Below are 15,160 nucleotides of genomic sequence, written 5' to 3' on the forward strand. Positions count from 1 at the left end.
AGAGACCCTTCCACAGGCCTGTGAAATGCTGAAGAGTGTTGCACCTGCAAGCCTCACTCACCAGGTAGACCCCAGATTCAGGTCTGGGTTAGATGTGCAGTCCCTGCCCTGCTTGGACTGGGAGCTTCGGCCGGACCTCGCTGGCGCAGGTGCTTAATGGAGTTGGCAGAGAGCTTTGGTCCTGGCCAGCTGACAGTGTCCTCAGTCTGGACCTGGTGGACTCTTTCACAGATGCATCTCTGACGTAGTTTTCTTTTTAAAAAAAACAAAACGGTTGTGTTCCAGGCCAAATCAAGTCCAAATCCGTGAGTCAGTGCAGAATCATAAGTCGCCCTACAACCGGCAAACATCCTCCACCCCTGCCAGAGGCTTCAGATATTTCCTTTGGCAGGCATCCTACGTGCAGACCCAAGTCCAGAGGCTTAGGGGTTCGGATGCTCCCAAGTTTTGCCCGCCCTCAGCCATATGGTGCAGAAGCAAGCTAGGGAGGAGCCTCCCATTTCCATAAAATGGGCGTTAAGCCCCAACACCTCAGCGGGTACTAAACCACACCAGAAGAACATCATGGGCCCAGATTTTTATTTATTTATTTAAAGATATGTCTATATATACGTACACATCTACACTCTTCATATCCCACCACCAAAGGAAAAAGCTTCCCCCGCTACAAAAACCACCCCGTACAAAGGCCCGCTGGCCACCTGAACCCGGTACAATACCTGCACCGCATGCAACACACAAAACAACTAAGCCCATCCTGGGCCCCCAGCCCAGGCCACGCTTGCGGGGTCACGCACTCAGTTCAAGTGTCCTCTCTGTCCTCGTCCGTCCAGCTCCCGCCGGAGGACTCGCTGCTGCTGTCGCCGTCACCGGCCTCTGTTACGGACCCGGACACATGGTGTTTTAATCTACCCTCTTATATGGCGTTTCCCTTGTCACCGCAACAGCCCCTACTCCAGTGCCTCTTTTACTAGTGGTGGGGGGGAGTGCTGCTGTAGATGGGGTGAGGGCTGGATCCAGAGGGGATGCAGCGGCACGGCTGCACCCCCCCTTGTAGAAATGGAGCCCCCCCCCACCCGGACTGTTTAGGTCTTTAAGGCAGGTGAAAATCCCACCCTCCCCTTCCCTACGCCTCGGGCCCATTCCCTCCCGGCTCCCCAGCGCAGGGGTGGGGACAGGCACACCCTGCTGCACCTTCTCCTGCCCCCTGGGACGAAAGCCTCAGCGGAGGGGGGGAGGGGTTTGCCATTTCCCGGGTCAGGCCCAGACCCCTCCCGCCCGGGCTCCTCCGGCGCACGCCCGCCTTTCCGAGCCTGGGGGCGGGGCCACAGCTCGCCCCGCCCCGCTACCCGTCACTTCCGCTTCTGCCCGGCCTGCTGCTCGGCTTCCTGCTTGCGGCCCGCTGTTCCCCGCCCGGCCTGCGGCTCCGCTTCCTTGCCTCAGCGCTGCTTCCCCTGCCCCGTGCGCTGCAGGAGATCAGTGCGGTGGCTGGGTTTTCCAGAGGGCTGGGACCAGCCGCAGGGCGCGAGGAGGCGGCCAACCGCCTGCTGCGCTTGGGGCAAAACGGAGCTGCGGCTGGTCAGGGGTCTCCACCCCGTGCAGTCTCATGCGCCCAGCTAAGTATGTCCCAGGAGGTCTGTGCCCTCCTCCCAGCTTGCCTGGAGACGAGAGCTCGCCCGAGGGGACAGAGCGATGGTCTCGGAGGCAGCGAGGATCAGCAGTGGGAGCCCTGGGCCCAGGGGCTGGGCCGGGCTGGGGCAGGGTGTTGCACACGGGCTCGCATGCTGACCGTTTCCTTTGCAGTCCCCGCAGGATGGAGCGGCCCTCGCCCCCCTGGCTGCGGAGGTTCGACAGGCCTTCCCGCCTCCTCCTCCACACGCTGACGTCTGGGCCGTCCGGGGCGCTGGCGGCTTGCCGAGCCCTCCCGCGTGTCCAGTCTCGCAGCCCGCCAGGGGAGGCCTTCCACTGGAGGACCTTCATAGCCACCTTGTGCACTGAGGACCCGGTGCTGGAGGGGCCTGCGGAGGCCCTCGCCTTGTGAGTGCCGCGTGTTTCCTGTTTGGAAAGCTTGTCGTAGCCCCTCGTCTGTGATGCAGCTGTTCTAGCCCCTTGGGGGCCTGTTCCTGCTCCCAACTCCTAATAAAGCCCTGAAGGGCCACATCTCTTGCTCACCGGCTTTATTGCTGGGAGTTTGGGATGGGTGAAGATGGCAGCTTTGCTCTTAGGGATGCACCTAAGATTACCACAGGTAATCACCTACCCATGTGATTCCTGCTGAAGTTTCCCCATGGGGTGGTGTTAACTCCCTGGTTCACAAACGCTGAGGCAGCTGGAGTGCATTGTCCCGTGCCAGCTCACGAGGAGCTTCCAGTCCCAGCACAGGGGTAAAGCTCAGGACTTCCTGCCTATAGGCCATCAGACATGTTCACTTTGCGGCCCAGGCCAGGACCCCATCCCTCCCAAACTTTGTGGAAGGGGGGCGGTCTGGGTCTGGGTCTCAACTAGCCTCCCTCTGCTCTCCTCCATACATCCTCTTCCCATGGGTGGATGGTGGCTTGGTGCTTTGGGAGGCAGCACCCAGCTGGACCAGGCAGGAGAGTTTCCAAGATTTAATCACCCCGAATCCTCCCCTTTGCCTTCTGCTCCTCCCTCAGAAAGCCGCTGCTGCTGCTGCTGCCTGTGCTATGTCAGAGAAATCTCTTCTCGCTGCTGCACGCGGTGCGGTCCACTGTGCCGAAGGACTGTCTCGGCCAGCTGCTTCAGGCCGTCAGACAGGATCCCAGTCCAGACCTCTGGGTGCGGGCTCTGGCAGATCTGCTTGAGCAGGGGGTGACAGAAGAAAGACGCTGCTCAACTCCAATTCCCCTGACCGCCACATGCCAGCAGCAACTGAAGCATTTTTGCCAGAAAATCACAGGTACTGCCCAGCAGAAACCAGAGCTGGAGAGGAAACTAAACTGGTGCATCAGCAAGCCCCCAGGCTCTGAGGTAGGGCCTGCTGGGGTCCCAAACTCGGCATCACAAGTCAAGAAGCGGAAGAAAGGAGCCGAGGAAAGTCTGGAGCCCGGGGGGGAGAGGCAGAGGAAAAAAACACGCTTGGATGAGGTTGGATTTGAATTGGGACAAAGCAGCTTCCAGAGAGGAGCTGATGCTGCTGGTCCTGGGGATGAGATCATGAGAGAGGTCTTGGGGCACGAGCCTGCTCAGAGCCAGAGATCCCAGCAGGATGCTGGTACTGAGATGAGAGATGCCAGTCAGAGTTTGCAGCAGGATGCGGCGGAGGAAGTAGGAGATGCCTGCCTGGATTCCCAGAAGGATTCGGCAGCAAAAGTCCCTGACTCCCTCCAGGTGCAGCCCAACATTTCAGTTCTCTCTGGGTGTTCAGTTTGCTCTGCAGGTGAATTCTCTCCAGGCACGCAGAATATAGAGACCCATCTTTCCACAGGTCACAGCAATCTTGCCAGATCGGCTTTGAAGGGGGAAAATGGGGAGCTATCTGATGCTGATGTATTCCCTGCCCAATATAAAGCAGCCTCAAGGAACTGGTCCTGCACTGTGATGTAAAAGCTGCCAAAATCCAATTGGGGAGCAGACATAGCAAGAGCTGGGTGCAGAGCTGAGGGCCTGCTCTCTGGGGATGGCCATGGGAGGGGCAGGAGCTATTGGGTTACCTCTCATACGTGTTCTGGCTTTCCCTCCAGAAATGGCTGCTGCTAGGTTCCAGTGCAGAACCAGGCTGCCTTTAAATGCAACAATAGCATTGCTGAGCTCCTCCCGTTCAAAGATCCCCAAATGATCTGCAGACCACGTACAGCAGTTTGGGAGGGTAGGGGGTCATGCTACCTGCTTCTTAAGTGCAGCCACTTCTGGGGTGGAATGCAAAAGCTGTTTAACAGTATGCGATTAAACAACAGTTCAGAATAGGAGGGTGAGGGAAATTGCCCAGTAACCTTTCAGCTGACTTTTCATTCCGAGCCACCCTGTTTCCCATTCCTGAAACCCGAATGGATATAAAATGGGACGGGGGATTATCTGTGTGGCTTTGGGGCAACACAGACACATACTGCGAATCTGCCTCTCCTAGGGCTTCAGGTTCTAGGATTTAACAGTTTGTAACACATCTTTTCCCAGATGCATGTGCCAAGGCTTAAGATGCTGCTGGAGAAGGAGTCTAGTGTAAGTTCTTCCTTCTGCAGAAGGTCTGGATGACTTAGTGCGGGGTATCCAGAGAGGCTTGCAAGAGATGGGCTTTGGAGGCAGCCTTGGGGGGAAGTGATCTTACCTGACAAAAGGACAGTCCTGCTGCAGCTTCCACATACTGATACGCAGCTGTGTCCAAACTGGGCACTGATGATTGTCACTGCACAGTTGACATAAAGCCTCTGTGGATCAGTGAGTCTGCTATGCTGTCCCTTTGCAGCTAACACTGGAGGCTCAGAGGATAGTCCCTAATGCTACTTTGTACTTTGCATCTCAGTTGCTTCACAAACCATAATTAAGCTCCCTCAGCCCCCATCACGGATGTGGTGTCCCCTTATACAGACATGGAAACCAGCGCACAAAAGCCGAGCGGTTTTCTCAAAATAGTGCAGCGAATCTGTGGCAGAGGATGGGAACAGGGTCTGGGAGCGCTTACGCCCAATTCTGGGTTCTCACCCGAATGCCTCATGGCGCATTTATGGGGCAGGAGCAGCTTGGCCAGATGAACTCGTGAAATCTGAGAACTGGCTCCCCTTGTGACTGCTGCAGGGCTGATGTTTCTTCTGCAAGGGCCACTCTCATACATTGTCTCTGGCCCATCTTGGGGAGCTTTTTTCTGATTTGTGTCTGATAGTTTCCTTTGAAGCAGTCTGAAGAGGAGGGGTAAGAACCTGTTGTTCTAAATGCCTGTTTGATCTCCTGTTTCCTGGCAGCAATCTGAGAAGGCTGCCCTGCCTGCCCTGCAGATCCTGAATGAATGCAGCCCCTGCCAGGTGAGTAAACAGTGGAGACTCCTCAGGAGGGTCTTCCCGTACTAAAAGCAGCCCTCCAAACCCAGCTGCTCATTCTGTTCCTCTCTTCCCAGTGCTTGTGACATATGCCATTGTCCCCTTGTAATGTGTGTCCTTCTCTTTGCAGCTGGAAGGACTTTGCTTATTGCTTCAGCTCTCTCAGTGCCCAGAGCCTGTCCTCATGCGCTTCTGCACCTGGCTTCTGGCTCTCACGCCTGTGCTCAGTTACACCAATGCTGCAGTACTGACAAGGCAGCTCTTCCTCCAGCGGGTACGTACTGCTGGCCCTCGTGGGGAGTGCTGAGGGGAAGGAAGGCCCGTGTAGTTGGCATTATCAAGGAGCTTCTCCTGTGTAATTTGTGTCTTGTGGAAGGAGCTGATACTGGATATTGTACGCAGGGAGGGTACAGGGCTGCTGGACTGGCACCTTCAGGGGTAATATTGATACCCAGACAAAGGGACTTCAGCCTGACTTGGCCTTTACCCCTCTTTGCTCCTCTGACTTTGAAGAGCACTGCAAAATGATGCAGGAAAGGCAGCCAGTTTTTCTTCTACCACCCAACTGCATGGCTTATTCAAACATCCCCATCATAGCTCTCCCTTTGAAGCTGGGCTCTGCTGACAGCCCCAGAACTGGGATAGAGCCTAGCAAAAGGCCTGCAAGCAGCACAAAGTTTGTCCGTCTTCCCTATCTCCTAGGTTCTTTCACTCACCCAGCCCGCCTCACGCCATCTCATGGCTGCTCTGACTTCATTCTGCTCCAAATATCCTCGGCCTTTCTGCTGCGCCTTGATTGCCCCAGTCCTGCAGGCTCCAGGAGGAGGTGAGCTTGGAACCACGTCATCCTGTAGAGCAGAGGTCTGCTCTGTGACTGGACTCGCATGCTATGCATCCTACATGCTTGGGACTGTTATCCTGACCTGGGTCCTGTCTCTGGGTTGCTGGCACTTGCTTTGAGGTTGGGAGTTCATAGACTGTTCATATTTGCTCTGAAACCAGTGCATGACATGGAACCAATATGCTGATTTACTGGGATCCTTTGTGTCCAGATATCCCAGTTATTCCTTTCACGGCACTTCCTTTGAACTGTCCTTGGACTGAGCGCAGTGTATTCTGGGGGTGATTAAGGTCTGTTTGTGAACGGTTGGAACAAAGGATTGCAGTGTGTAAATGCTTGAGAATTCCTGATCTAAGCCGAATGAGGGAGGGAGCACCTCCCCCCGCCCAAAATATTGGTGCTCATGGGAGGCGCAGATGCAAATCCACCGGCTGGAAGTGTCCAGGAACTGCACTGAGTTAAGCCTCTGTACTAGTATCACTTGGGTAGGTGGGCATCCAAGGACTAGTTACAAACAGGCAAATGCTGTAGGTAGAGTTCCTCTTGACAATATTATAAAGGGTGAAGCTGGGCTCCAAGGGTCAACCTTCAGCTTGGCGTAAGAGGACACAACTCCATCCACTTGAGTGGATCCACTCCCAGGGCTGACTGTGGCCCTAGGCACGGCACCTCTTGTGCGAGAGACAACCAGCTGTTATGTGAGCCCTTTGAATGTGACCCATTCTCATGGGTGGATGCAATGGTTATGGGCACGCACAACCCACTTCTTTCCTTTTGCCCTGTCAGGCTCTGAGCGGATGAAGCTCCTGTGTGAGGTGATAGAGGACTGCCTAGAGCCAGAGTACATGAGGCTGGTGCTAAGGTGAGTCCCTGCAAAAGGCAGCAAATTTGCACTTTCTCTGGTATCCCCTTCTACAGCACTGACTTGGATTGCCAGTTGCCTTAAGCTGGCATGTCTCATTGACAACAAGGACACAAGCAAGCCTGGGTTTGCACAGTTGACTCCCATGGATATGTACAGAGGCCATCTATTGTATCAGGCAATGTGGGCAGGTGCTGGAAGCCAGCACTGATGCATTCCTCATGACATCCACAGTGTTCCCTGCCTCTTATTTTCTCTCTTACAGCCAGCTGCTGGAGATGTCGTGGTCAGAAGAGCTCATCACAGTTGTGCTTGGGGTGCTGGGAAGGCAGGTGAGAGAACACGCTCGTCTCCCTGTGTTCAAATTATACTTCTCTAGATTTTGCAAGGTGCTGTCTTGATGACCCAGGGAACTGGAGTCCTGGCTTCTCCCCACAGCAGCGCAGTGTTTGGATCTGAGCAGTTCCAGTCATTTGTTGTTTGAGTTCTGTCCCCTAGACCAGAGCTATTCGGCTTCCCTGTGGCCAGGAGCTGTCCCTACCTGGATACAAACGCGCTCCCCTGCAGCAGGGACAGTATGAGATGGCTGCAAGGGCTTGTGAGCTGTAGGCTGGCCCCTCGCAGGCTGCATGCAGTTTGCAGGCCTCCAGTTGGAGAGCCCTGTTGACCAGGCTAATTTGCCTGGAACCCATGCCAAGCTCGTTTCAGTGGCGCCTGGCTGAGGTGTTGGGTATTTGAAATGGCTTCTGGTCTCCGTGTTCTGCTGATCTTCTTTGCTCCATGCCCACTTCTTTCTTTAAGGTGGAGCTACCCCCTGAGCTCTTCAACCGCCTGGTCCTGAATCTGTGCCGGATGGCCCAGGAGTTTGCCACATCAATGAATTATGCCAAGTTGCTGATGACTGTGCTGACTGTGTGTGCAAGCAACGTGAGTCCATGGGGGCCGTGCCTTGAGCTGGCCAGGGCTAAGAGGAAACTGTCTCAGACTGGCTCTGCTTAGAGTGTCTGTTGCTCTGTCTTAGTGACTGGGGTGCCAATTTAAACACCTTTCAGATGGATGTTGGGGTTTTTTTGTCTTTACTCCCTGGCTTAATCTGTTTTATTGTGGGGAATGCTAATCCATGTGGGCTTGCAGTGAGTCACTTCTATCTTGATTTTGAGGTGTTGAGCACCCACAACTCAACTGCCTGATGGAAATGAGACCCAGAGTATTTCCAGTCCCCTTCTGAGCAATGATCTTGTTGCTAGAAGGGAAACCAACTGTTAGGCACCATAGATGCTTCCTTTAATCCAAGGCCAGTGGAGCCTAATTACCTGTTTCTCTGTCTTCCTCTGCAGGTTACTCCAACCCATCGGAGCCATCTGGCTAGTGTCCTGGATCTCAATAGAACAGCCCTAAAGAAATCTCTGCAGGTAGCGCTGGAACAGGTGGCTCCCAGTTGAAAAAAGCAAGTCAGATCCCTGTATTTCCTGAGGGATGGAACAGCCTCATGGGTCTCTGATCTGGGTCTGCACCAGTAGAAGGGACCGCAGGCCACCAAAGGGAATATGCAAGAAGACGGTTCTGCCCTCCTGTGTTTCTTGACTACAGCTTGTGGAAATGGCTGGAGATTGCCTTGAGAAGCTACCATGGATGCAGACGGGAGCTGCACTGAAGGGCTGGCTTTGACTATTGCTCAGCCGACATGCAGGTTCCTTGTCCATTAAGAGTTTTTTAGCTTTTTCATCCTCTTCAAAATGAAAGTGGAGACTTGGAGAACGGGTCTTGAGAAGCAATATTGGATTTGTGTGTGCAGAATGCCCATCAGGCAGAAGTATTTGCATCTACTGAGCAGCTCTGCTAACAGGCAGCCTTGGCATCTTGCAGGTGCCCTTAAAGAAGTCTGTGTGTGAAGAGCCTAAAGCTAATGGATAATTAATTCTAGAGGAACCTACAAGGTAACGTTTCCTATGAATGCTCAGTTTGTCCCAGGGACCATTGCATTCCACTTGGCTTGTGCTCTTGCATAAAAACTCTTGTTGCATGGTAGCCATACTCCATTTGGATCGTCAGAAGATGAGGCCTTACGTGGCTGAGCACTGAGCTGGATGAGTGAGCTCTCTTGGGCAAGGTGAAAGTAGTCTGAATGAAATAACTTTCTCTCCCCTGCAATTTGAATTGGACCAGATGAGGCCAGACTACGAATAAGGGGCACCATAAATCTCATGCAAGCTTCTTCGGAAATGTTCAACCCAGTTTTGTAAATCAGTGGTTTTGATAAACAGATCCCAAGCTTCTCTGAACTGCAGATAACTGAGTTATTCCATAACTACAAGTTAGAGCATGATTGGTTTACATCCCTTGCTTCTCCTTTTTTTAATGAAATGTTTTTAAGAGGGATATGGATACTTAGTTTGGAGATATCGAAGGAGAGTTTCATGCTCTGCTGTTTCAGTGAAAGACCCAGTTTGTGAGCTGAAGGCGCTCACCCAGGGTTTTGTTTCTTTCCAAATTGCTATAAAAGTCTCACTAAAGGCTTTGTCTGTACTGCATCCATCTGAAACCTGAAGGAGAATACACTTTTGTTCTTTCTCCTTGTCTTGGTAACCACAATACAATAAACAAATAGCCCATATAGATCCTCAATGGCTTTCCTGTGTAACTTTGTCCGTCCCTTGACTTTTTTCATTCTTCCTGGCGTGGGAGGCAGGGTTGAGTTAACAACGGGATTTGCTTTGAAATGCATCCAGTTCTAAAACATCATTGTTAGCTGTCTGTTGTATGCTCTCAAGCTCCCTAGCAGCCGTCAGTGTTTGACAGACATGAACCCAGGTAACTGTCACAAACCACCTGTCAGAAGGTTGCAGCTCACCTTTTAAAACTGCCATTTACTCTCCTTCCCACTGCTGTTTGCTTTCATCTGCACAGGTAGGCAGTGTCTATAAAGAAAAGGGTCCATGTAGCGGTAGAGAAATAGGGACCTCCAGAGCTCATCTAGTCTAACCTCCTGCCTGAGGCAGGATCATCCCTATCCACACCATCCTATACAATCCATAATCCAGTGGCGATGCGTAGGCGGTGCATGCGTAACTCCTGACAGCGCTGGTCCACCCCCTGAGGTATAACCCCTGTCTGTTAACAGGCCCTGGCCTAAATGAAATGACTTTTGGCCTAAAGGAAAGGGTAGCCTCAAGAGGCATCAACACCAGAGCTGTGGCAAAGAAGAGATGAATAAGCCTTGCGAGAGCAGCAGTGGGAGAGGGTTGTTGGTAGCAGAGTGGGCAGCCCCCCCGGGCCGAGACTGCCACATTGCAGAGGGGCAGGAAAGAGCCGAGATTTTGCAGGGGGGAGGTGGCGCAGGCTGGAGAAGGGGCCGGGGGTGCACAGAGAGGCCTCCCTTCCCAGCCCGGTTGGGTGCAGTTCTCCGCTGCTGCCGCCAGGGGCTCCACGCGCACGTCACGGCTCCAAGCCCCGCCCCCGCAGCCACGCTCTGCCCCTCCCAAAATGGTGTCCGCCCCACCACCTCTCGCGAGACCCGGCGCAGGCTTTTGACGTGTTTTCCGCGCGACGAGGCCTTTTCCTTTCCGGCCCCTGCACCGGCAGCACGATGAGGTGGGGCCGGGTTCGGGCGGTCATCCGCCGCCATCCGCGCCTGGGGCTGTACTTGCGCTGGGCCCGGCTCTCGCTCCGGGCACAGCGGGCGGTGCTGGCTGCGCGGGCGCGGGGTCGGGCCCGCGGGGCGGAGCGGGGGGCTGGGGCGAGGCGGGCACGGACCTCCCCCCACCATAACACTCGTGTCTCCCCCGCAGCAGCAAAGTGTCCCGAGACACGCTGTACGAGGCGGTGAAGGAAGTGCTGCAGGGCGGACAGGCCAAGCCGCGCAAGTAAGGGCAGGGCCGGGAGGTGGGGGTGTTAACCTGACCCGACGTGACCTGACCCGACCCCCGCCCGTGCCCGCAGGTTCCTGGAGACGGTGGAGCTGCAGATCAGCCTGAAGAACTACGACCCGCAGAAGGACAAGCGCTTCTCCGGCACCGTCAGGTTGGGCCCTGCTGCCCCTGCCTCCCTGCCTGGGGCCCCCCGGCTGCCCAAGCAGGTCTGCTCCCCGGCTGCCTGGACCCCCACCCTGGGTCTTTAAACATGAGGGGAGGTGTGGGCAGGCCCCCGGGCCGCCCCGCCGACCACTCGCAGCAGCCAGGGTCCAGGGGGATCGCGCCAGCAGCCGTGGTAAGGTGTCGTGGTCGCGGGCTCCCGCTGAGGCGTGTGGTGCCGGCCGGGCACTGACGGCGCTGCCCTCCCCTTGTAGGCTCAAGTCCACGCCGCGCCCCAAGTTCTCGGTGTGTGTGCTGGGGGACCAGCAGCACTGCGATGAGGCCAAGGCCGTGGACCTCCCGCACATGGACATCGAGGCCCTGAAGAAGCTCAACAAGAACAAGAAACTGGTGAAGAAGCTGGGTGAGTGGGAGCTGGTGCTGATAGATGGGCTGTGTGGAGGGATGGTTGCCTCTGATGGGCCAGCAGGTGATGATAAAGCCTTTAATGAGCTGTTAAAAGTTTTCTGGTGATTGAGGTGGGGTGGAAAAAATAACAGCTAGAGAGCCATGGTGTGAGTTTCTCTGAAGGTGTTGTGTGTCCTACATCCTGCAGCCCCCGGTGCTGTATCAAAATCTCCCAAATATCTTATGCCTTGCCAGCGGAGAGTTATTTAAAACATCTTTCAAAGCTGTCCTCTGAACAAAATCTTTTTCCGATGGTAACTTTTGCAGTCAGGATGGACTTTTCCTAACACAAGTCATGGTGTACATTTGCCCCTGTGGGATGGCAAGATAATGATCTAGTCCCTTCTTTAAAAAAATCCCTATCCTTTGACTGGTGTGTTGAGCTTGAGATGAAAATGACTAAAGCAATAAGGCTTCTTTGTAAATGTCCTCAAGCAAGAGTCGTGCCCAGTCGGTTCTGGCAGCCAAAGTGAGTGGTTTCCGATTGCAGTAAGCAGGACCCACCATGCTGGCTTGATCCCAATGCTGACAACACATAGGGGTAGCCATTAACTTGCAATATAAAGTGAACTCTCTTCTGATTTTAATGCATAGAGTCCTTATCTCTCCTTATTGTCAGGCTCATCTTGATACTTTTTTGGGAAGGAGGATACCTTGATTTACTTCTTGGGGTCACTTGTGTTTAAGAAACAGCAGATGGATAATGAGCGTGTGATTTACACTGCTTTCCTCTTGTGCCCTAGTGCTGGTGTCTGTGAAGATTATGTAAATACCAGCATTTTTTTGATCGCCCTTTTAATTTATTGTCTCCTAGAAAAATGTGCAAACAGCCCTGCTACTGGAAGGCTGAGTCAGGTCTGAATTACAGTGGGGCAGAAGTGCAGCATACCCCCTACTTTAATCTCCTTGTTCTTCTACAGCTAAGAAGTACGATGCCTTCCTAGCCTCGGAGTCCCTCATCAAGCAGATTCCTCGTATCCTGGGTCCAGGTCTTAACAAAGCGGGCAAGTTTCCCTCTCTCCTGACACACAATGAAAATCTGGTGGCCAAGGTCGACGAGGTGAAATCTACCATTAAGTTTCAAATGAAGAAGGTAAATACAAATACTGGTGCCCAAAACTGCTGCCCAGTACAAAGGGGTGGCAGGTAAATGAAGTGATTGGCTGCCTGCCATGGTATATGGATTTATACTTTCTGGAGTGGACTGAAGGTCTCTAGGTTACTTCGTGATGGGCTGCCGGTAATAAACATTTAATCCCTCGTTTTCTGTGTATTTAGGGAACGCGGGGTAGCGGGGATAGGAATTTAATCTGTCTCTCCAGTTCAAAAAAAACTGATTGAGAAATGGGCCTTATCTTGCAAAATGCGTGTCCTTGAACCTTTGGCAGTGGGAAATAAGGACATGGAGCGCCTTGTATGATGGGCCCCTGCTATCAGGGAAGATGCGAGGAAACTGCAGTTGGCCAGGAGACAAATAGCAGGTTTTGTGTTGTACAGATAGCTTCACAGGAACTGAAGCTTTCAGCTTAATGTGTAGAGGAATTTCACAGCCACTGAAGGGCAGAGGAGTGATTTGATTTTAGTGTGGGGGGGTGTTTTCCTTGTGTTCACTTAGAGCAATGATTCTTAACTGGGGTGTTGTGAGATTCTTTTAAGGGTGCAGTGGGGCGTTGCTTTATCAGCAGCTGTTAAGTGTGCAAGCAACTCTACATGACGTACAAGAAATCCAAGATATTTTAGACAGGAATTACAGAATTGTAGAAAATTAGGGTTGGATGAGATGTCAGGAAGAATCCACAGGGTCAAAAACGTTCTGACTTGATGGTGGTGTTTCTGAGGTCTTTGCAACAGAAGACTTACTCTGTTTTGGGACTGAAGAAGTAAGTCAATGCCAGGAGGTGATGTTTTGTTTTGTTTTGTTTTGTTTTGTTTTTTATTATTATTTTTTAAGACTTTAGGCATGTCTCAGGAAAACAAAAAAACCCCGTTGAGAACTACTGACTCTATAGACACTTGCTCCATTTGCTGCACTCCTTCCCTGAAAATGTTTTAATGCTTTGTGCTCCTGAATCGGGCATAGATGGCTTTGAAGAGAGCAGTTCTTCTTTGCCTTCATGGCTGTGTCTGGACAAGCATGGCCGTGTGGTATGTGGTGCCACAGAACAGTTTGTGATGCCACACACCGCATGTTCCAGGTGTTTACTTGGCAGCATGCAGGGGGAGAGGGGGGTTGATTCCAGGAGATTCCCAGGGTCAAAAAAAGCGGGTTGGCTGTGTGCTGCTCAAAAAGCAAAACCTGGCCCACTGGAGCTGCTCTCTGGCTGCTGGCCAGGCTTCCCGGGTCTGCAGCTTTCCAGGATCCCGGGTAAGGCTGCTGGCCCTAGCTACCCCTACCCCACCCGTGGTAACTTGTGCGTCTGAGGGTGCATAGGACAGGCATTCCCTCAGCCAAGTAGCAATGTCACAAGGTGTGCCACTGCTTCTTGTCCCCATGGAATCAAACATCTGTGCTCATCTAGATGTGGCCCATTTGTCCACCTCTTTTGAAAAAACAGTTTTGTCAAGCTGCTGTCCAGCAGCTCTCTTGGCACTCAGCAAATTTGGTACCCAGGGGGCCTTTGCTTTGGTGCTCATATTTTTTTACAGGGAAAAGGTAAAGATTGGGGGCCAAAGTATAAAGCAGGAATTTGTGTAGGCATAGAAACAATTATTGTTAACTAACTATGCAATGTGGATCAATGGCTTTGGGAGTAGAGAGGTTCCTACGACTAAACTTACTGATGCATGCCGTGAAGATGTAGAATGAGGAGCTGATGCACATGTGCGTTTCTGCCCTGTGTTGGTCTTGTGCATTTTGGTAAGATGCTTACCTTCATGCCTAAGGCTTCTGGTCCTGCTAGATAGGAAAAAACTCCATTTGTAGAAGTGCTTAAAATGCCTCTCTTACCTGATTTATTCTTTAAGCAAATGCTGCATTTAGATTTTCTGCATGCATGTAGATAAAAACGTATGGAATCCAGTAGCGGGCTTACATGTATTATTTTTTCAGTGGATATTGGGAAGCTTGGGATAAGCTGGAAAAATAACAGGCTGTTCATTTCTAGAACTCACAAATGGTGTATTTTAATAAATTGTTTGAATAACTGCATATGGACTACAGGGTAGTTGTCCTAGAGGATGGGTTTGAAACCTGCCCACATGGCATATTCTTCTTTAAAAAGTGGTGTAGGATCCTTGAATCTAAGCTGAAGAGGACCATTCCAGGGTGCTTTTAAGTCAAGTCTTTAATGTTTATTACATACCCTTTCTTTATCTCTAAAAAGTCTGTTGAAGGGCGACTCCTGCCCGTTGGTAGTACAGCCTGTGCCATTGGATCTGAGCAAGTGACCTTCCTGTCCCTTTGTGCAGGTGCTTTGTCTGGCCGTGGCAGTTGGCCATGTGAAGATGACGGAGGATGAGCTGGTTTATAACATTCACCTGGCCATCAACTTCCTGGTGTCCTTGCTGAAGAAGAACTGGCAGAATGTACGTGCATTGTACATCAAGAGCACCATGGGGAAGCCACAGCGCCTCTACTAACTTGGCAGTAATAAATAATTTTATAGTACCCAGTTGCTGCGTTTGTCTCCTCTCTCTCTCTCGTCCTCGTCCCCATAGCTTTAGACACTAGAACACCAATACGTCAGCTGTACCTTTTCATTATCCACCAGATCCTGCTTGCTTATGTTCAAGTGAAACTTGCTCCACTGCCAACTGAGAGTTAGGTGCTGGAGTAACTAGTATATGGCTAAGAGCACGTTCTGTTAAATGTGCAGTCACACATCAGGCATCAATATGGATGCTTCTCATTAAAGCTGAACTACAACTCCAGCTAGACTGAATAGATAGCTGTTCGGAAGGCTCCCAGGGGCTTTGTGTGGGAAGGTTTTAGTGAAACTTAAAGCTTTCCTGAGAATGTGGGCAGTGCAGGGGTGGCCAGACTGCAGCATGC

General features: G+C 52.3%; 2 protein-coding genes across 4 annotated transcripts; both read left to right on the plus strand.

Annotated features, from left to right (window-relative positions):
- Window positions 1-1,372: 1,372 nt before the first annotated feature.
- FANCE (FA complementation group E) lies at window positions 1,373-9,321 on the plus strand. 2 transcript variants are annotated; one of them, XM_090026108.1, is made up of 11 exons: window positions 1,373-1,620; window positions 1,804-2,037; window positions 2,655-3,348; window positions 4,132-4,176; window positions 4,914-4,973; window positions 5,119-5,262; window positions 5,691-5,814; window positions 6,616-6,691; window positions 6,957-7,023; window positions 7,493-7,618; window positions 8,029-9,321. In XM_090026108.1, the coding sequence occupies exons 1-11, from the start codon at window positions 1,607-1,609 to the stop codon at window positions 8,131-8,133; spliced, it is 1,689 nt and encodes a 562-aa protein (XP_089882234.1). In that variant the 5' UTR covers window positions 1,373-1,606; the 3' UTR covers window positions 8,134-9,321. The 2 variants fall into 2 exon arrangements, with proteins under 2 accessions (XP_089882234.1, XP_089882235.1); XM_090026109.1 differs by lacking the exon at window positions 4,132-4,176.
- An 835-nt stretch (window positions 9,322-10,156) lies between these two features.
- RPL10A (ribosomal protein L10a) lies at window positions 10,157-14,780 on the plus strand. 2 transcript variants are annotated; one of them, XM_090026168.1, is made up of 6 exons: window positions 10,157-10,282; window positions 10,480-10,554; window positions 10,631-10,711; window positions 10,977-11,125; window positions 12,090-12,262; window positions 14,578-14,780. In XM_090026168.1, exons 1-6 carry the CDS (start codon window positions 10,278-10,280, stop codon window positions 14,746-14,748), a joined length of 654 nt encoding a protein of 217 aa, XP_089882294.1. In that variant the 5' UTR covers window positions 10,157-10,277; the 3' UTR covers window positions 14,749-14,780. The 2 variants fall into 2 exon arrangements, with proteins under 2 accessions (XP_089882294.1, XP_089882295.1); XM_090026169.1 differs by having other exon boundaries at window positions 10,201-10,282; window positions 10,483-10,554.
- The last annotated feature ends 380 nt before the right edge of the window (window positions 14,781-15,160 follow it).

This window comes from Crocodylus siamensis, chromosome 13 (genome assembly GCF_052110815.1).
Source record: "Crocodylus siamensis isolate JL-2025a chromosome 13, ASM5211081v1, whole genome shotgun sequence".
Lineage (NCBI taxonomy): Eukaryota > Metazoa > Chordata > Crocodylia > Crocodylidae > Crocodylus > Crocodylus siamensis.

What these genes read in the sequence shown, in the direction of transcription:
- FANCE (XM_090026108.1), top strand. An exon ending in CCTGCGGAGGCCCTCGCCTT is followed by an intron (nt 2,038 to 2,654) that starts GTGAGTGCCGCG and finishes CTCCTCCCTCAG; the next exon opens with AAAGCCGCTGCTGCTGCTGC. An exon ending in TGCTGGAGAAGGAGTCTAGT is followed by an intron (nt 4,177 to 4,913) that starts GTAAGTTCTTCC and finishes GTTTCCTGGCAG; the next exon opens with CAATCTGAGAAGGCTGCCCT.
- RPL10A (XM_090026168.1), top strand. An exon ending in GGACAGGCCAAGCCGCGCAA is followed by an intron (nt 10,555 to 10,630) that starts GTAAGGGCAGGG and finishes CCGTGCCCGCAG; the next exon opens with GTTCCTGGAGACGGTGGAGC. An exon ending in CGCTTCTCCGGCACCGTCAG is followed by an intron (nt 10,712 to 10,976) that starts GTTGGGCCCTGC and finishes CTCCCCTTGTAG; the next exon opens with GCTCAAGTCCACGCCGCGCC.